A 15,158-nucleotide genomic window follows, 5' to 3' on the forward strand; every position below is an offset into this window, starting at 1 on the left:
TCTGAGACCTTTCACACTTCTCACTGTGAGTCAGTCCCTGTTGCCCAAGGTGTGTAGAGAATTAGTTCCCTTTCAGACTCAATTGTGCAGTGGATTGGTGATAAATCATATATTAAAGAATGAGTTTCAAAGGAGAGGTGTGAGGTGAAGGAAGGCATTAGAGGTGAGGGAAGTGCTGCCCCCTGAGCAGTGCTGAATCCAGCTCACAGCTGAATCAAAGCATGTGGCCAGCTCATCTGAGGGCATCTTTCTTCCTACTGCTCTTAATGATGGGATTTTCCCAGTCTGAAGAAAGTGCAAATAAAGATTTATTTATGCTCTCTTTCTTCTGTGCATTCTCAGTTTGAAATCTCACTTTCTTATGTGAGAGGTGAGAGACACTTTTCCATTTTTCCACTTTTCCAGCAGCTACTCCCTCATTCCCTGTCATTAATTCTGAGCTATCTCATGGTCATGCAGAGTTTTAGGCTGCCATCAGTGCTCTTGATTTGTTTATCCATCATATCCCAGAACTAGGTCATTCTTCCCAAATGTACCTTATGTGTGTCACATAAATGTCAGTTTATGTGTGAAGACATCCCAAAACCTCATCTCATTTGGCTAAAGCAATAACACCATCTTAAATGATGACTACTTCATGAAGGAACTTTCATTCATTTTGGAGTTTCATTTCAAAGGGTAGGTGTTTTTTAGAGGGCACTAAAGCATAAAATTATACAGTGTAATGCCATTGACCTAATTCAGATTTCTTCTTTGTGTAGAGAGTGCTCAGTCTAACTTCCACCATTTCCCAAATGTCTGTGGTGTGATGGAGCCAAAGCATTAGGATGATGTCTTTAATGATGGGTTTATGAGGTGAAGGTTATTGCAGTGGCAGGGAATTGGCACAAGCAAGATAACAGGTAACATATCAGAAAGGAGGCAGCTGCCTTGCCAAAGGTGAACTGATGAGCATTGCCATATAGAGGGAAGGAAGAGCAAATCCTGGAACTAGTACTTGAGCTAAGAAAACACATGCCACAGTCACAGAAGGCATTTATAATCCTTAATTTTCAGAAGAAATTCCATCACTTGATTACTGCCAAATGGTAATTTTCTGGTAATGACAAATTGCAGATGAATTCCCCAGAATCCTGAAAAACACTTAGCTGGAGTGTTAAAAATGCCCTGGTTAATCTCTTTAGCATGTAATTCTTCCTGCTAAGAAACTCAGAGTCCCACAGGATTAGTTTTATGAACGTGTGATGTTCACAGCAACTCCAAAAAAGCAATTCAGGCACAACAGTGGCCTCAGTGTTGGTTATTTCTTGGGTGGAGGAGCTCAAGGAGGGCATGGCCAGCCACAGACACACAGACCACTGAGGAGTGGTGCTCCATGGCAGCCAGGTGCCCAGAGGGAAGCACAGAATTCATTCTGTTGCTCTCCAGCTGCTCAGATGTGCAGGGTTTCTTTTGTTTCTTTAAAAGGGCAAAAAAGAACTTAAAGAGAAATGAAGATAATCAAAGGCATAGAATGAGTTCGGCATGAGGAGAGAGAGTGAATAGAATAGCATTCTTCAGCTCCAAAAGAGATGTCAGACAGGAGAGATGATAACAGGTCTATAAAATCATTAAGAAGATGGAAAATGTGACCAGATAGTGATTATTCACTGCTTCTCACAGTAGACGTATTGAGGGAGGTTAAAGGAAATTATCAGGCAGCAAATTTAAATGAGCAAGGAACACTTGGTTCAGATGAAAAACAGAGAGTTTGAGGAGCTGAATGCCACTGAGTATTGTGGATTTAGAAATGAGATGAAGGATTCATAAGATTTATCATGAAGATAAATCTCTCAAAGGTTATTTTAAAAATGAGATCTGGATGCAAAGTCTTGCTTAGGAATTTTCTGAGGTATAATGCTTACAGCTGCCCCATTTTGTACCCATTTTGTACCATGGTCCTAAACTTCTGGTACTTGCCAAAGACACAAGACAGGACTAGATGAACCCATGATGCTTTAACTAGATCTGGCCCATCACTGGCCCTGTGTATTTTCCCATGCACACAGGTTGTGGCATTCCAAAATATGTTGTTGCTTCTGGAAGGTTTTGGGTCTGTCCTGACGTGGAACTGAGCTTCACAGATCAAGGGATAAAGTTTGGATCTCAGTACATATGAAAAATATTTGAGTGATGTCTTGCAGAGAGCACTTTCTGTTTGCACTGAGATTGTCTGCAACGGCCCTGAGATCCAGAACTTTGCTTTCATGTGGCTGTGATGCCGTGGCAAAAGTGGCTATTTTTCTGTCAGGATTGTTTAAATTACTGTAAGAATCTTGCTTTTGAGTTCTTCATAGCTATAGTGCTTTCATATTTAAAAATTTTTTCTCTTTAAAACTTGCTCCTTTCTACCCTATGGCAGCGATTTCAAACTACCCCCCTCAAACTGGTGGGTATGGAGTGGTCAGCTGGAACACAGCAGAGTGGTGACTGCCTTTTCTACACCCGCAAATTCCAATTAATGAAATTCCAATCAATGATAGAAAAGTAGGAGTTAGGCTGCATTCACTGAGTCAGCTGTGGAACACAGCAAAGCTGCTGCTGTTCCTGGAGGAGGGCATCCTACTCTGGAGGTGTGCTCCCAGGAGTGTTGTTGGATGTTTTTCCCTTTCACCTGGAAGCAGTAACTTCTCTTCCAAGCAGCTTTAGGCAGTGGGCTGAACACGTGCAGGACCTGCATTGTCTCTGCTGCCTCTTTGGAGCCCTGTCTTCAAAGGTAACAGTCTCCTTTTTGGTTTCATTTTCCTAGGGATATCTATGCCTATTCCGGTCATTGGTTTGCAGGATGACTCCCGGGTGTTTGTAAATGGGACCTGCGTCCTTAACGACGAGAACTTCGTCCTCATTGGATCCTTCATGGCTTTCTTCATCCCTCTCATCATCATGGTGATCACGTACTGCCTGACCGTCCAGGTGCTGCAGAGACAGGCCACAGTGTTCATGTGTGGAGAGGTGCCCAAGCAGAGGAGGAGCAGCGTGAACTGCCTCAAGAAGGAAAACAACACAGAGAACATTTCAATGCTTCACAATCACGAGGGGGCCTCCCACTTGAACTCACCTGTAAATAAGGAGGCGGTGCTTTTCCGGAAAGGAACGATGCAGTCCATCAACAACGAGCGAAGAGCCTCCAAGGTCCTGGGCATCGTCTTCTTTTTGTTCCTCATCATGTGGTGCCCGTTTTTCATCACTAATGTCATGTCTGTCCTTTGCAAGGAAGCCTGTGATAAAGACCTGTTGAGTGAGCTCCTGGACGTGTTTGTTTGGGTGGGGTACGTGTGCTCCGGGGTCAATCCCCTGGTGTACACCCTCTTCAACAAAACCTACCGCAGGGCTTTCTCCAATTACATCCGCTGCCAATACAGGCCAGGGAAAAAATCAGCACTGCGGCAGAACCAGTGTCTGAACGTGGCCTCAACAGCTTTGTATGGGAAAGACCTGACTTTAACCAGTTATCGAAATGGCAATGAGTTCAATAGTATGGAACTAGATGAAGCTGAGGAGGGCCTTGAGATGCAACCAGGGACTTCAGAGCTCTCCATAAACAGCTGTAATGTTGTAAGTGAACGAGTGAGCTGTGTGTAAAAGTGACTCTCATAGACCTTTGCTACAGTGTATCTGTAGCCAAAATATATTGTGTAAAAATGTAAGTGTCTGTCAAAGGACTGTGTAAATATTGCATTCTGAACAAAGCTTTTGGTTTTTTTTAAAGAGAAAAAAGAGTTGTCTTTCCAGTCCAGTACTTAAAATAATATATATTAATATACTGCAGTGAAGTTTAAGGTTCTATATTTACTGTTAATACTAGATCAGAACTATTAGTTACTTTGCATATGTCATGGACAAAATGTTTGAATTCTTCTTCCAGTGCATGAACAAAAATGCTGAATATTTATCTCAGGTGGAATTTGCTGGAGTCCAGAATGGCACGTTAATAGTTATATATCAAATACATGCTATTAGACTTGGTCAGTATAACTTTCTTTTTCAAGTTGACAGTAAATATATACTTTAAATCCTCACCCCTATTTGTGCCGTGTAAAGACTTTACAGAAACCTGGCAGAGAGACATCACAGCAGTGTAGTGGCCGTGCAGGCACCTGGCCAGACATGTCCTCTTATGTGTAGTGGCTTCTGCCATACTGGGTCAATCTTGCACTTCAAGGGACCTTTGTTAGATTCTGGCTCCCTCTCCAATCCTGCTGTTTTCTTTCCATCCCTCAGGAGGCTCTGGTTCCCCTAAGAAAGGCAGGGAATGTGGTTTTGCAGTCCTGGCTGGGATCACTCTCAGGATTGGAGAAGTGTGAGGAGCAGAGAGATCCCAAGTTTTTTAGTTCAAACACTCACTAAATGGAAGGCCTAGGATCCATTAAAATCCCTCCTCTGGTCTTGCAGATAGCCATCAGCTCTGGGATGGAGCAGGCTGTGTGGCCAGCACTGCCTTTACAGATTGCTGGAGGACCAGGGGCTTTGGCCTGTCTGAGGAAGAGCACTCTGGCTTTGGAAGAGCCCAAATCTCTGCCCTTCTCACTCCTCACATCTAGATATTCTTTAGCTGGTTTGGCATTTGCTTTTATTTTCCAGCCCAGTGCTGGTGACAGAACAGTGCTTTGGGCACAGAGCAGAAGGCTCTCTGTGTGTGGTGCTGGCCAGGGTCAGGCTGTGAGCAGCAGGATGTGCCTGCCTGGGGAATGCTGGAGAGAGGACTAAGAGAGGGCCCCTGCTCCTGTCTCAGGAAGAGGTGGGCAGACCTGAACAGAGCATGTGATTGGAATAATTTGCTGGTGACACGGTTCTAAAGCAAATGGTGACCAGGGACAGCAGGGAAGCAGACCTGGAGCTGGTCTGCATGGAGAATGAACCTGGAGAAACTTTAAAATTTGATTTATTCCATTTTACTCCCAAAGTAAATTAGAGTCTATCATATTAACACCACTTACATCTTTAATGAAAGCATCCACATTGGGAATGAATGTATTTTAAGTAATCTGCTTTTAATACACACCATGTATAATTTGAATTAATTTTCCTCTGCATTCCTGTGTACACAAACCCTCCAAGGCACTGTGTCTTTCTGGCACTGTGCCTCTGGGGTGATGCCTCTCATGCAGATTTCCTTATGTGGAGTATTGTCTAATGCCAGTTATCACCCATAAGGTTTTTATATCTTCATTAACTACTACACAGATGCTGCAGTGCCCATCTAACACGGATGCATTTAGCATCACTGACAGCCTCTGGCTAAGATAATTGTCAGAACACAGAAGCTTACACTAGGCATGGATAAATCACATTTTATTTACATGAATTGCTTGTACTCTCAGCTTGCTGTGTTCATTCCATTAAAACTAACTTGTAGAAGAACTGGAAAATTCTGCCAGTGCTTGAAGTGCTGTTGTATGGCTGTGTGCAGCTACAACCTTGCTGAGGCCACTACTAACACACAACATTTGGGTTGTATCTGCTGCTGGGTTGATCCCAGAATGATGCAATGAAGTTGATCATCTTTTCTCCCTCATCCCCTCCTGGGATAAAACCATAGCACTTCCCTGCAGGCAGATGAGGTATCCCAGTGCAGAGTGCAGCTCACTGCTTGCAGAAGGCAGCAGAGCTGCTCCATGTGCCAGCCTGCAGATACCACCATGGGCTTGAATGCTTGGAAATCCACTTGCCTCTCCAAAAAGGTCAAGTAATCAGCAGGAAAACCACTGTCCAGAGACACAGTTGCACCTTCAGCAACTGCCCTTTTCCCTGACAGATTTTATTATCTCAAAAAGTACAGAAAAATCAGAAAAATCACAGTGCATTTTAATCTTTTTCCCCCCTTTGGGTGAACTTATAGCACATCTCTTCCAAACATGTATATGTGTGTATATATATATATATATAGATATACACACTTGTGTTTGTACTTATATATATACACATATATATATATCTATCTTTCAGAACCAACCACAGACTTTGAAAGCATTTAGCAATAAGTTGAATTACAGTAGCTTCTAGCACATGTGTGAGTCGTGTGAATAGCTCATTTTCCAGCTGGAGCTCAGTGTAAGTGTTCACACAGGCATTGTCTTCGCATGGGAGCTTTCATGTCTCACCCTTGCCAGTTCTGTTGTATGGGTAAAAAGAGAACCTGCTATATTTGGATGTAAATAATGAGAATTGAACAGAGAATTTTCAGAATTTTTATAAGTGTTTTTAAAAAAATTCAGCACCAGAACTGTAAATATGCCAACCTCAGCTGGACCCGTTCTGATGTCCATCTCTCATCTGGATGAAGAGCCAAGGGGACTGACTGCCTTACAGCGCCTGCGTTCCTCCCAGCCAGCAGGGGAGAGCATTTCTCTGAATGGTTAAATACTGTCACGTACCCAACTTTCTTTGGGTCATTCACATCAGGGTTTTGTGATGCTGCTATTAATTTATTAAAGAAAGTTTGTTGGTTTAATCATTCTTCATTATTTTTTTTTCATGATCTATCAGAAAATAAATAAGTGAACATGCCCTCTCTTCCTTTCATCTATCCCCTGTTAAAATATGTCCTGACCATAAAACCAAACCAACAACAAAAAATGAGGATAAGGACCTATACTTGAAGGATGGCCCACAGGTGCTTAATCACAGGAATTAGTGTCAGCAGAAGTCTCAACACTCACAACCCCAAAACTTGTTAAATGTGAAAGTAGTGATAGATTATTCTCCCTCTTCAAATTGCTCCCCTTCAGGAACAACTGTTAAAATTTACAATTTTTTAAACTATGTGAATTTGAAGAATTGATTTAGTTCTCTGGAACTTAATGAAAGTCAGGTTGTTCCCACAGCTCCTTTGCTTCTCCTGAGATGTAACCATTAACTGTGGTGCTGCCTCCAGAAGCCCTGCCTGGGGCTGTCTTGTGGAAACACCTACTGGAAACTTTGTGTGAGTCCTCAAATCCCAGCTCAGGTATGGTTTTGTCTTACAAATAGTGTCTGTGGTACTGTTTTGCTTTGATTTGGACTGAAGAAGTGAAGAGAGTTCCTTGGAAATGGTTGGAGGCTGAGATGTGCTGGCTGCTTTGTTTCCCAAACCAGATGGAGCCGTGCAGGCAGGCTGCCCATGGGACAGCACACACAGGCAGAGGCTCTGCCCCAGCAAACAGACCACCCCCTTGGACTGGAACTGGGCAATCTGCTCTGGGGGCAGCCCAGCTCAGAGCTGGCATCTTCCTGAGCTGTAGGGGCTTGCAGTCTTCCCTGCCCAGGGTCAGAAGCAAGGCTGACCATGGTGTTCAGGCACAAATCCCTGCGACTGAGCAGCCTCGTTTCTAGACCTGAGCTGCTCATCTGCATCTGTTCCATGCTGCCCCACACAGCCAGCTCTGGGGGGGATCCATGGGATCAGCTGTGGTGGCTTTGGGGACCCGTGTATGCCTCACAGAGTGTGCTTTGAGGAGAAGATGAGCTCCTCCTGTCCTGTGCTTGCTGAAGATAAGAGCAACTACCCAAAGGCTGTGGCATTTGGGAGGTGACAAGGTTCAGAGCCAATGCTGAGGAGTCCTAAGGCATCCCACCTCAGCACAGCTCTTTATTGTCTAAAGAACTGTGAGTCTTCAATAGTTTTCATCTGAGTGATAATTTAGAGATGTAAATGTGAGGCAATGTGTGAGTGAGCACTGTGAACAGTGTGGTTCTTGCTGTTTTCTCTGCAGAAACACTCATGTCAATTCTTAGAGACTTTCTTCTGAAGAGTTTCATCAGTGGCGTGGAGGGTGCCTGGTACTCTTCCCAGTCGCCATCCAAGGTGTTGGAGCCATGAGGGCCCTGGAGAGACGCAAATTCCAAAGAAGAAACATATTTTTTTGAGAAAGAGAAGCAAACCACAATCAGCCCTTCAGAAACACCATTTCACTTTGAGCTACTGAAGGGTGTGTGATGCTGTGGCAGACAAATTGTGCATTCCAAAAGCAGAGCCCATCATGTGACAAAGGAGCAGATGTCTTTTGGATGGCTTTCCTCCCTGTGTCACAGTATCATTAGGATAGCTACATGCCAGCAACTGCACTTGGCTTTGTCTCCATTTCAGGGGCGGAAAAGGCATCAGAGGCTTTTTCCTAGGAAAAGACACTCAAAAGAGCACCAAGCTTTGTGCAGATGAAGCAGAAGGACAGAGCTAGACAGATGTGTGCACATATCCCAGAGACCCCAGAGAGCCACAGATATCATCACACTTTATTCTTCCCTTGGAGAAAAAATGGGAGTATCTGAAAAGCTGGGGAGGAAACGTGTGATGGGGAGATCAAATATACCTGCTGGTGTGATTGTCAGGTGGGGGCTGTTCCAGTGACAATGTAGTTTGTTGGGATGCATGTACCCAAAAAATGCCTCTTTTTTTTTCATTTTTAACTATGAAGTTGTTATTATCTGTTTTGTCTCTCCCCTGTTTTTCTGTAAGTCTCAGGTCTTCTGCTTGTTTGCTTTCACACACACTGAAACCTGTGCTCTGAAGCTGTCAGAAAACATCCATGGGATGTGCCATTCCCTCTCAGCTGTGCAGGGATGCTGCAACCCCACAACAACATGGAGATGGAGAGGCTTCAGGTGAGGGATTTTATATCTATACACTACAGACAATCAATGCAACAAGGCACACTTACTGATTAAAAACCACACCAGAATGCCTTTAATGAAGTCAAGTACATGAGCTACACACTAAAAAAATTCCTTAAGACTGTCCTAAATGCCAGGTTTTGCTGACAGCAGGAGGGTGTGTGGGTACATGTCGAGGGAGTGTGGCAGCAGCAGGGTTTCTGCTCTGGGCAGATCTCCCACATGGTCCCTCCAGGAGGATTCTTGTCTCAGGACCAGCACAGCGTGTCCCAGCACAATGCCCCCCAGGATCCACTCCATCCTTCCCAACCACACAAAAGGTTACACGAGCCCATCCTCCTGGGCCACAGCTCCCAGGATCTGTGCAGGTTCCTGGTAAGTGGGTAAGTGTCTGCTGCTGACAAAGGCCAAATAACTCTGGTGGCTCTGGGCTGGTGACAACAAGAGAATTATACAGACTGCTCACAGCAGGCAATGGGTGACAAATTATTGTGGAAAATTGAGACTCTGGAGCAATCCTTCTTCTGTATTACATCTCATTAATGTTGTCTTATGTTCTGCTTCCCCAAAAACCAAAGCTCTCCTAGCAGATAAATGCAATTTCCCCAGCAGTTTCCTGGGACAATGGTAGCTGCTTTGTGGCTCTAGTTGGTACCAACACTTAGGTGACTTGAAAAATGAATCATGCAGCACCACACAGGGGCATGTTAAATCTACTGTTCTGAATTTTCCTGTGCTTGAATTGTATAAATTGGATAAATTAATGTTTAATTAAAATACAGCCAGATTATCCAGCGTATATTTTAATAGGATCTAATTGTGGCATTTTGAGTGATTTAAGTTGCTGATACACAAAAAAAAATTCTGAAAACTAGTGCCTGTAAAACCACTGCCTGGTTTTATTTGTTAAAATTTAGAGCAGCTTTGCATCTGTGTGTGCTGCTGATGTTGGTGTCTCCTCCTGCAGAAGGACAGGTGGAAGTCAGTGATGGATGCTCATCAAAGGCACTGAAGATTTTAATCAGGGTCCTTTTCCCTGAGTGACAGCTAGAACAGCTCTTCTATGACATTTGGGGAGGAGGATTTCAGTGCCCCTCCTGTGGAGCCTTCCCAAACATCATGACATTCTCTGAAGCAACAGGTAAGAGCAATTGCCCAGTAGAGATCTCAGGGGTGTTGGGGGTTCCTGCCCTGCAGGCACCAGTGGTTCATATCCCTCAATATCTCCACAGATCTCAGTGACTCACATGTGAAGCCATGGCAAGGTCTGGCCCCCTCAGCTAAGTACTCCCCAGCTTTTCTTTTTGCAGCACAGCTGATGCATTGTGAAGGCTGATCTAGAACACAGACTAGAGAGAATTAAAGAATAAAGTAGGTATTTATTAAAAGGCCTCAATGGATCCACCTTGGGCAGCACAAGAGCCCAGCCAGGGCTACACCCAAGATGAACCAAAATGGTCACAACTGCTCACAGGGTCTCTCACTTTGATCAGTTCTGCTCCATTTGCGTATTGGATTTAATTGTCCAGTTACAGCTTTAGGCCATGAAATCCCACCCTTCTTGTCTTTCTCTCTTCATTCCACGTTGTTTATGCTCTTGGGCCTGAGATTTGGATCATTTGTCCTTGGTCCCCAGCTAGAGCAGGAATTGTTTTGTCTCCCTGCTCTGTGAAGAGAGCTCACCATCCCCTGATATGAATCTGAGAAGTACACACTGAAGCAGCACAGAATCTGAAAAAGATAAAAGCTAAAACCTGAGGCATCACAGCCACAAGGCTGGAGCACGGGTGGGACAACCCTCAAGTGAGCATGTGCTCTCTCCTGTCCCTTCTCTAGGTGTTCTGAGGAGAAAGCTGCCCAGATCCTGCCCCAGGCCGGCCCGTGCTGGCCTTTAGCAAAGCGCAGGGATGAGTGCTGACTGTGCAGCACACCATGGGCAGGACTTGTGGATTTCCTTTGCCAGACCTTTACCCCTTGAGGGTAAATGAATATTGTTTCCTGTTGGTCTGTAGGCAGTTGTCATGTTTGTTTGGAGAATAGGAGGGGCTGTGTGCTGGGCCTGAGCAGCAGCCCTGGTGGTAGGTGCGGTGTGGGGACACAAGGCCAGGCAGGGCCTCTTACGAGAAGAGAGCAGAAACCTTGGCTTTTTCCTTATAGCAGCCAAAGATGGGTGAAAAAATCTCTCCATGAGGATATCAGGGAGTGCTTTTTCTGACTAAGGAGAGAGAGGAGCTATTTAGGCTAGAGGAAGGCATTAATATACAGAATGGGTGGAAATAAAGTAGGAATTAGAAACAGGCTTCCAAGAAGGGGGCTATTCCAGCCTGGGACTGCATTTCCTGGTGAGGCAGCAGTAACAGGAACTGCAATGCCTATTGAGGGCCCAGCTCTTGCATTCACACAGGGATTTATCCCACAGGCACAGCAGGAGGGCCCTGGTCAGCCCATTTGCTCTGGTTTGGCAGAGCTCAGGCGCCAAGCCAGCCATCTGCACAGCAGCACCGCCCCAGAGACACCTCCCAACGTGTGGGAGGAACAAACATCCCGAAGAGAGAACACTATTTTTGGGCTATGGTCCTTCCAAGTCCTAGCAAAGCTACGAAAAATGCTACAATTTTGGAGGAAGGCAGGAGAGGCCGTGCCAAGTCAGTGCAACTCCCACACACAGGACAGCATGAAGTCAAGGCATGGCAAAAGCTGGATGTTCCCAGCCCTGGGCCAGCCCCAAGTGCTATGAAGCAATATTTCACTTGCATTCTCAGAAGCATCCAGAATCAACCAGCTTGGCTAGCCCAAGCCTGGCTGCATGCAGTCACAGAAGTGTGTTTTGTTTTATACAACAGCATTTCCATGGACATTTGGTGGTACTGGAGTCTGCTCAGGAGAGTAACAACATTGAGGTAATGTCCTTTTGGGCTGCCTTCAGCTGGTGTGGTTGAGCAAGCACTGCTGAGAAACTTTCAGGGCTGAGCCTACTTTGTGCCTGCACTGCCTGGCTTTTTGAAAACTCTTTTCTTTGTTGCTGTAGCCAGGAACTCCATGGTTTTTCTTCAGTGAAGTAAATTGTGCTGTTGGCCTTTTAAGCTCCGTGTTGTTAAAAGTGAACTTTGCTGAACCTGGCAGGCAACAAGGTTATTGTTTTCTCAGCATGAGTGTTTCTAAACAAATTGGCATCACAGGCACAAAGTTCTGGGCAGCTACCAGCCAAGATCAATTTGAGAGTCCCAAAGGTTGGGACATATTTCCATTTCAACAGGCAAGAGCTGGAACATCATCAGATAAAAGGCAAGGACTAGTCTTTTCTGGGCTTCATGCATCAGGTGAGGAGCTCTTGGTGGCACCATGACTCTCTCAGGCTCCCTGGGCAGCCCTGGCTCTGCAGTCAGACCCTGTGGGGGTACAAATGATGTTTGGGTACCTAGAGATAGAATGGGATCCTGTGTCTGCTGTCTCTATTTCCTTCTCCTGTGTAAATTTTCTGTAACCATGTCCTGTTACACTCACCTACACGTTAGACCACTGCCTGGTTGCATTTGTTAATGTTTAGAGCAGCTTCACACCTCTGTGTGCTGCTGCAATTTGTGACTCCTGCAGGATAGCTGTTGCTCTGAGTGGTTTAACACACTGTTGGCATCTGCTTGCTGTCACCTGTGTGCTATGGCCATGCAGGGAGGGTGCTTGGGGTGGGTGACATGGCCAAGAGCAGCCTTGGAGAGAGGCTCTAACCCCTAGGAAGGTCAGGTTCTGCATGTCTGCTTGCTATGCATGCTTTCTCCATCACTGCATGAGTTCCAGTGAAGAGTGTTCTGCTACTCTGTTTGTTTTTAAATCACAATGATTAACATTAAAGGAAGGTGTTCTCTGATTTGCAAAAACACCCCTAATATTAAATACTTTTTTTTTTCTCAAATGAAAATAACTCCCGGGAGTCGCTAGTGCTTTGGTGAGATGGGACCTCCAAGCACACCAAAGGTGTGACATGCCTTTGTCACATCCATTCACAGCTTCCCAGGCAAGGAAACACAACCCATCGTTCGTGGATGATCGCTGATGGCCATGGCTCAAAGCCCCTCACTGCAGCTGCAGGAACCTTTCACACCTTCCATCAAAGGCAAGGCAGTGCGACCTCATTTTGCATCTCAGAAAAGGAAGTCAGAGGTGCTGTGCAGGCTGTCCTTGCTGTCCCAGAGGAGTGCATGCACCACTGGGGACCACAGCAGCGCTGCCACCGTGCTCATCCATCCTCCCAACCTAAGGAAGCACCCACACTCAGCCCTCCCTGGGCTGAGACACACGTAAACACTGAGACTGTTTCCTGGCAGACCCATCAAGAAAGGAAATAGGAAAGCCACGTTTAATATTTTTTAATTATTCCTTTTTTTTTTTTTTTTTTTTTTCTTTTTTTTTTTTTTTAATTTGTCTGATGGTGTGAGACTTGCTGAAGTGGCATTTTATTTCCTGGCTGTAGCAGTCCTATGTTGTGTCTGGATGCAGATCCACACAGGAGGCAAGCAGCCCAGGATGGCAGGGACATGAATCCTCAATTTGGGGCTAAGCCTTGTGGTGTGTCATTTTTCAGCTGGTTGTTTTATCTCTCTGTGCTCTGGGAAGGGTATCTTGACACAGACAGTTTGCAGAGCCATTTCAGCTGTTCAGACAGCTCAGCCACAATATGTTGCCTCAAATTGTTCTGTCAAGCACATGCATCAGCTGTATTTGCTTGCCTTGAAGCTGTGAAAACCAGAGACCCTCCTGAGAAAATTTAGCTTCTACATAGAAATAAAGAGGTTGACAATGCTCTCAAATGTACAAATGCCACACAAGGCAGTGAGCTGCAAACCTGCCATGGCCTGTGAAGCTCTTTAAATTTCAGATTAAATCATTAGCTGCTGCAGTCCCAAAGCCTTGACATGGAGAAGCTGCGGCCAGAAGGACTGTGTTGTCCTTCCAAGTTCTAGGCAGTGCCTAGAACTCAGGGGGGGCTGCTGAGATCCACGGAGGCTCAGGGGTGCAGGAGCTGCTGCCAGTGAGGCAGGGACACACAGCAGGGCATGGTCAGACCAGTTTGGGCTGATGGGACCTTTCTGTGGGTGCTCAGTGGCACGAGCATGGGGGAGGGCAGTGGCAGGGGCTGGTTTTGGCTGGCACATGCCCTGGGGGACCCAGATCTGGTCAGAGGAGCAGCACTGGGCTGTGGGCACAAGGCACAAGGTGAGGTTACCCCCACACCAGAGCTGAACGATGGAACAAAGCTGTGACACATCTCTGCTTTGCAGGACAGAAAGAACAAGACTCTTCTTCCTTATGGTGACAGAGACATTATCCCTTCTGTTTCATTTTCATTTCTAAGTACCAAATTCTGGCAGCACGATGCTGCACCTGCTTTCCATGTCCTCTGCATCCAAGCATAGATGCTGACACCCAGTGGCCATGGGATTTCTAGCACGTGTACAAGATGGAAAGTTTCGGCAGAGATGCCTCAGCCGGTGAGATACAACACCCACCTTTTCATTTCCTCGAGTGCAGGAGGAGTGAAGAGCTCCTGAGAGATCACAGAATGGGCAAGTCTGGGAGGGAACACTGGGGCTCATCTTGTTCAAACCCCTCTCAAGCAGGGTCCCCAAGTGCTCTTTAGTCAGGATTGTGTCCAGACAGCTTTTGAATATCTCCAGAGGAGATTCCACAACTTCTCTGGACAGTCTGTTCCAGTGCTCTGTCTCCCTTGCAGTAAAGAAGTTCCTCCTCCTGTTCAGGTGGAAATTCCTGTGTTCCTATGTCAGCCTTGCTTTGTGTCAAGTTACAGTAGCTGAAACACTTGTACTGAGAGGCCACTCAGAAAAATTTTAAAATATGAGGATGGATATGAGGAAACACAATGTAAGCTGATTTTCAAATTATTCTCTTGCTGGCAGCTTGAAAATATACCTCAGTGAGAGAAGAAGGGTGAGTTTTGAGTTCAAAGACCTTGGTGTTCCTCTTCCCTGTTTTGCTACTTCCCAAAAGCAGCTGAATATGACAGACTAAAAGGATTTTGCATTTCCCTGCAGCATGCACAGGATTGTACTTTTGTATGTGTGACAAGTATTGACATTCTCTAGGGAGAAAAAAGCTGTGTAGGAAAAGTTTGGTTTATTCTTCAACAAATGGCTCTAAGACTTTATCAGTCAAAGACAGAAAGAAGAGTCTAAACTCATGGGTATGCAAAGACAAAGACATGTCTCACCAAACATGTGGAGCTTAGTTGGTAAAAATACGTGGAACCCAGACATGAGCTGGGAACAATAAGAGCAGAGCATGCCAAAGGAGGGATTTTAAAAGTGCTTTACTAAAAATATTAATTATGAACTACAGCAAATTAATTAAAACACTCTCATGAGGCAACTGTGTGAAAGAAATACTTTGGTAATTCTATAAACACAGAATAAGAAACCCCTACTGAAATTCTAGCGAGGTTCAGGATGTTAGGAAGGCGAGTGCCATCTATTAGGGCTGGATTTTGCAAATGCTGCAGATGTGACACTGTGAGAAAG

The 15,158-nt window shown here is 45.3% G+C and overlaps 1 protein-coding gene across 1 annotated transcript in view; it reads left to right on the top strand.

Moving 5' to 3' along the window:
* Nucleotides 1–3,899, top strand: part of HTR2C (5-hydroxytryptamine receptor 2C) — a 39,863-nt gene extending 35,964 nt beyond the window's left edge. Inside the window, exon 3 of the mRNA XM_041396554.1 lies at nt 2,789–3,899. Within this exon, the coding sequence (XP_041252488.1) occupies nt 2,789–3,621 (833 nt within the window). The 3' untranslated portion in view covers nt 3,622–3,899. The remainder of the gene's footprint in view (nt 1–2,788) is intronic.
* Nucleotides 3,900–15,158: the final 11,259 nt, after the last annotated feature.

Source organism: Onychostruthus taczanowskii, unplaced genomic scaffold, assembly GCF_017590055.1.
Source record: "Onychostruthus taczanowskii isolate IOZ18803 unplaced genomic scaffold, ASM1759005v1 scaffold13, whole genome shotgun sequence".
In the NCBI taxonomy this organism is placed as follows: Eukaryota; Metazoa; Chordata; class Aves; order Passeriformes; family Passeridae; genus Onychostruthus; species Onychostruthus taczanowskii.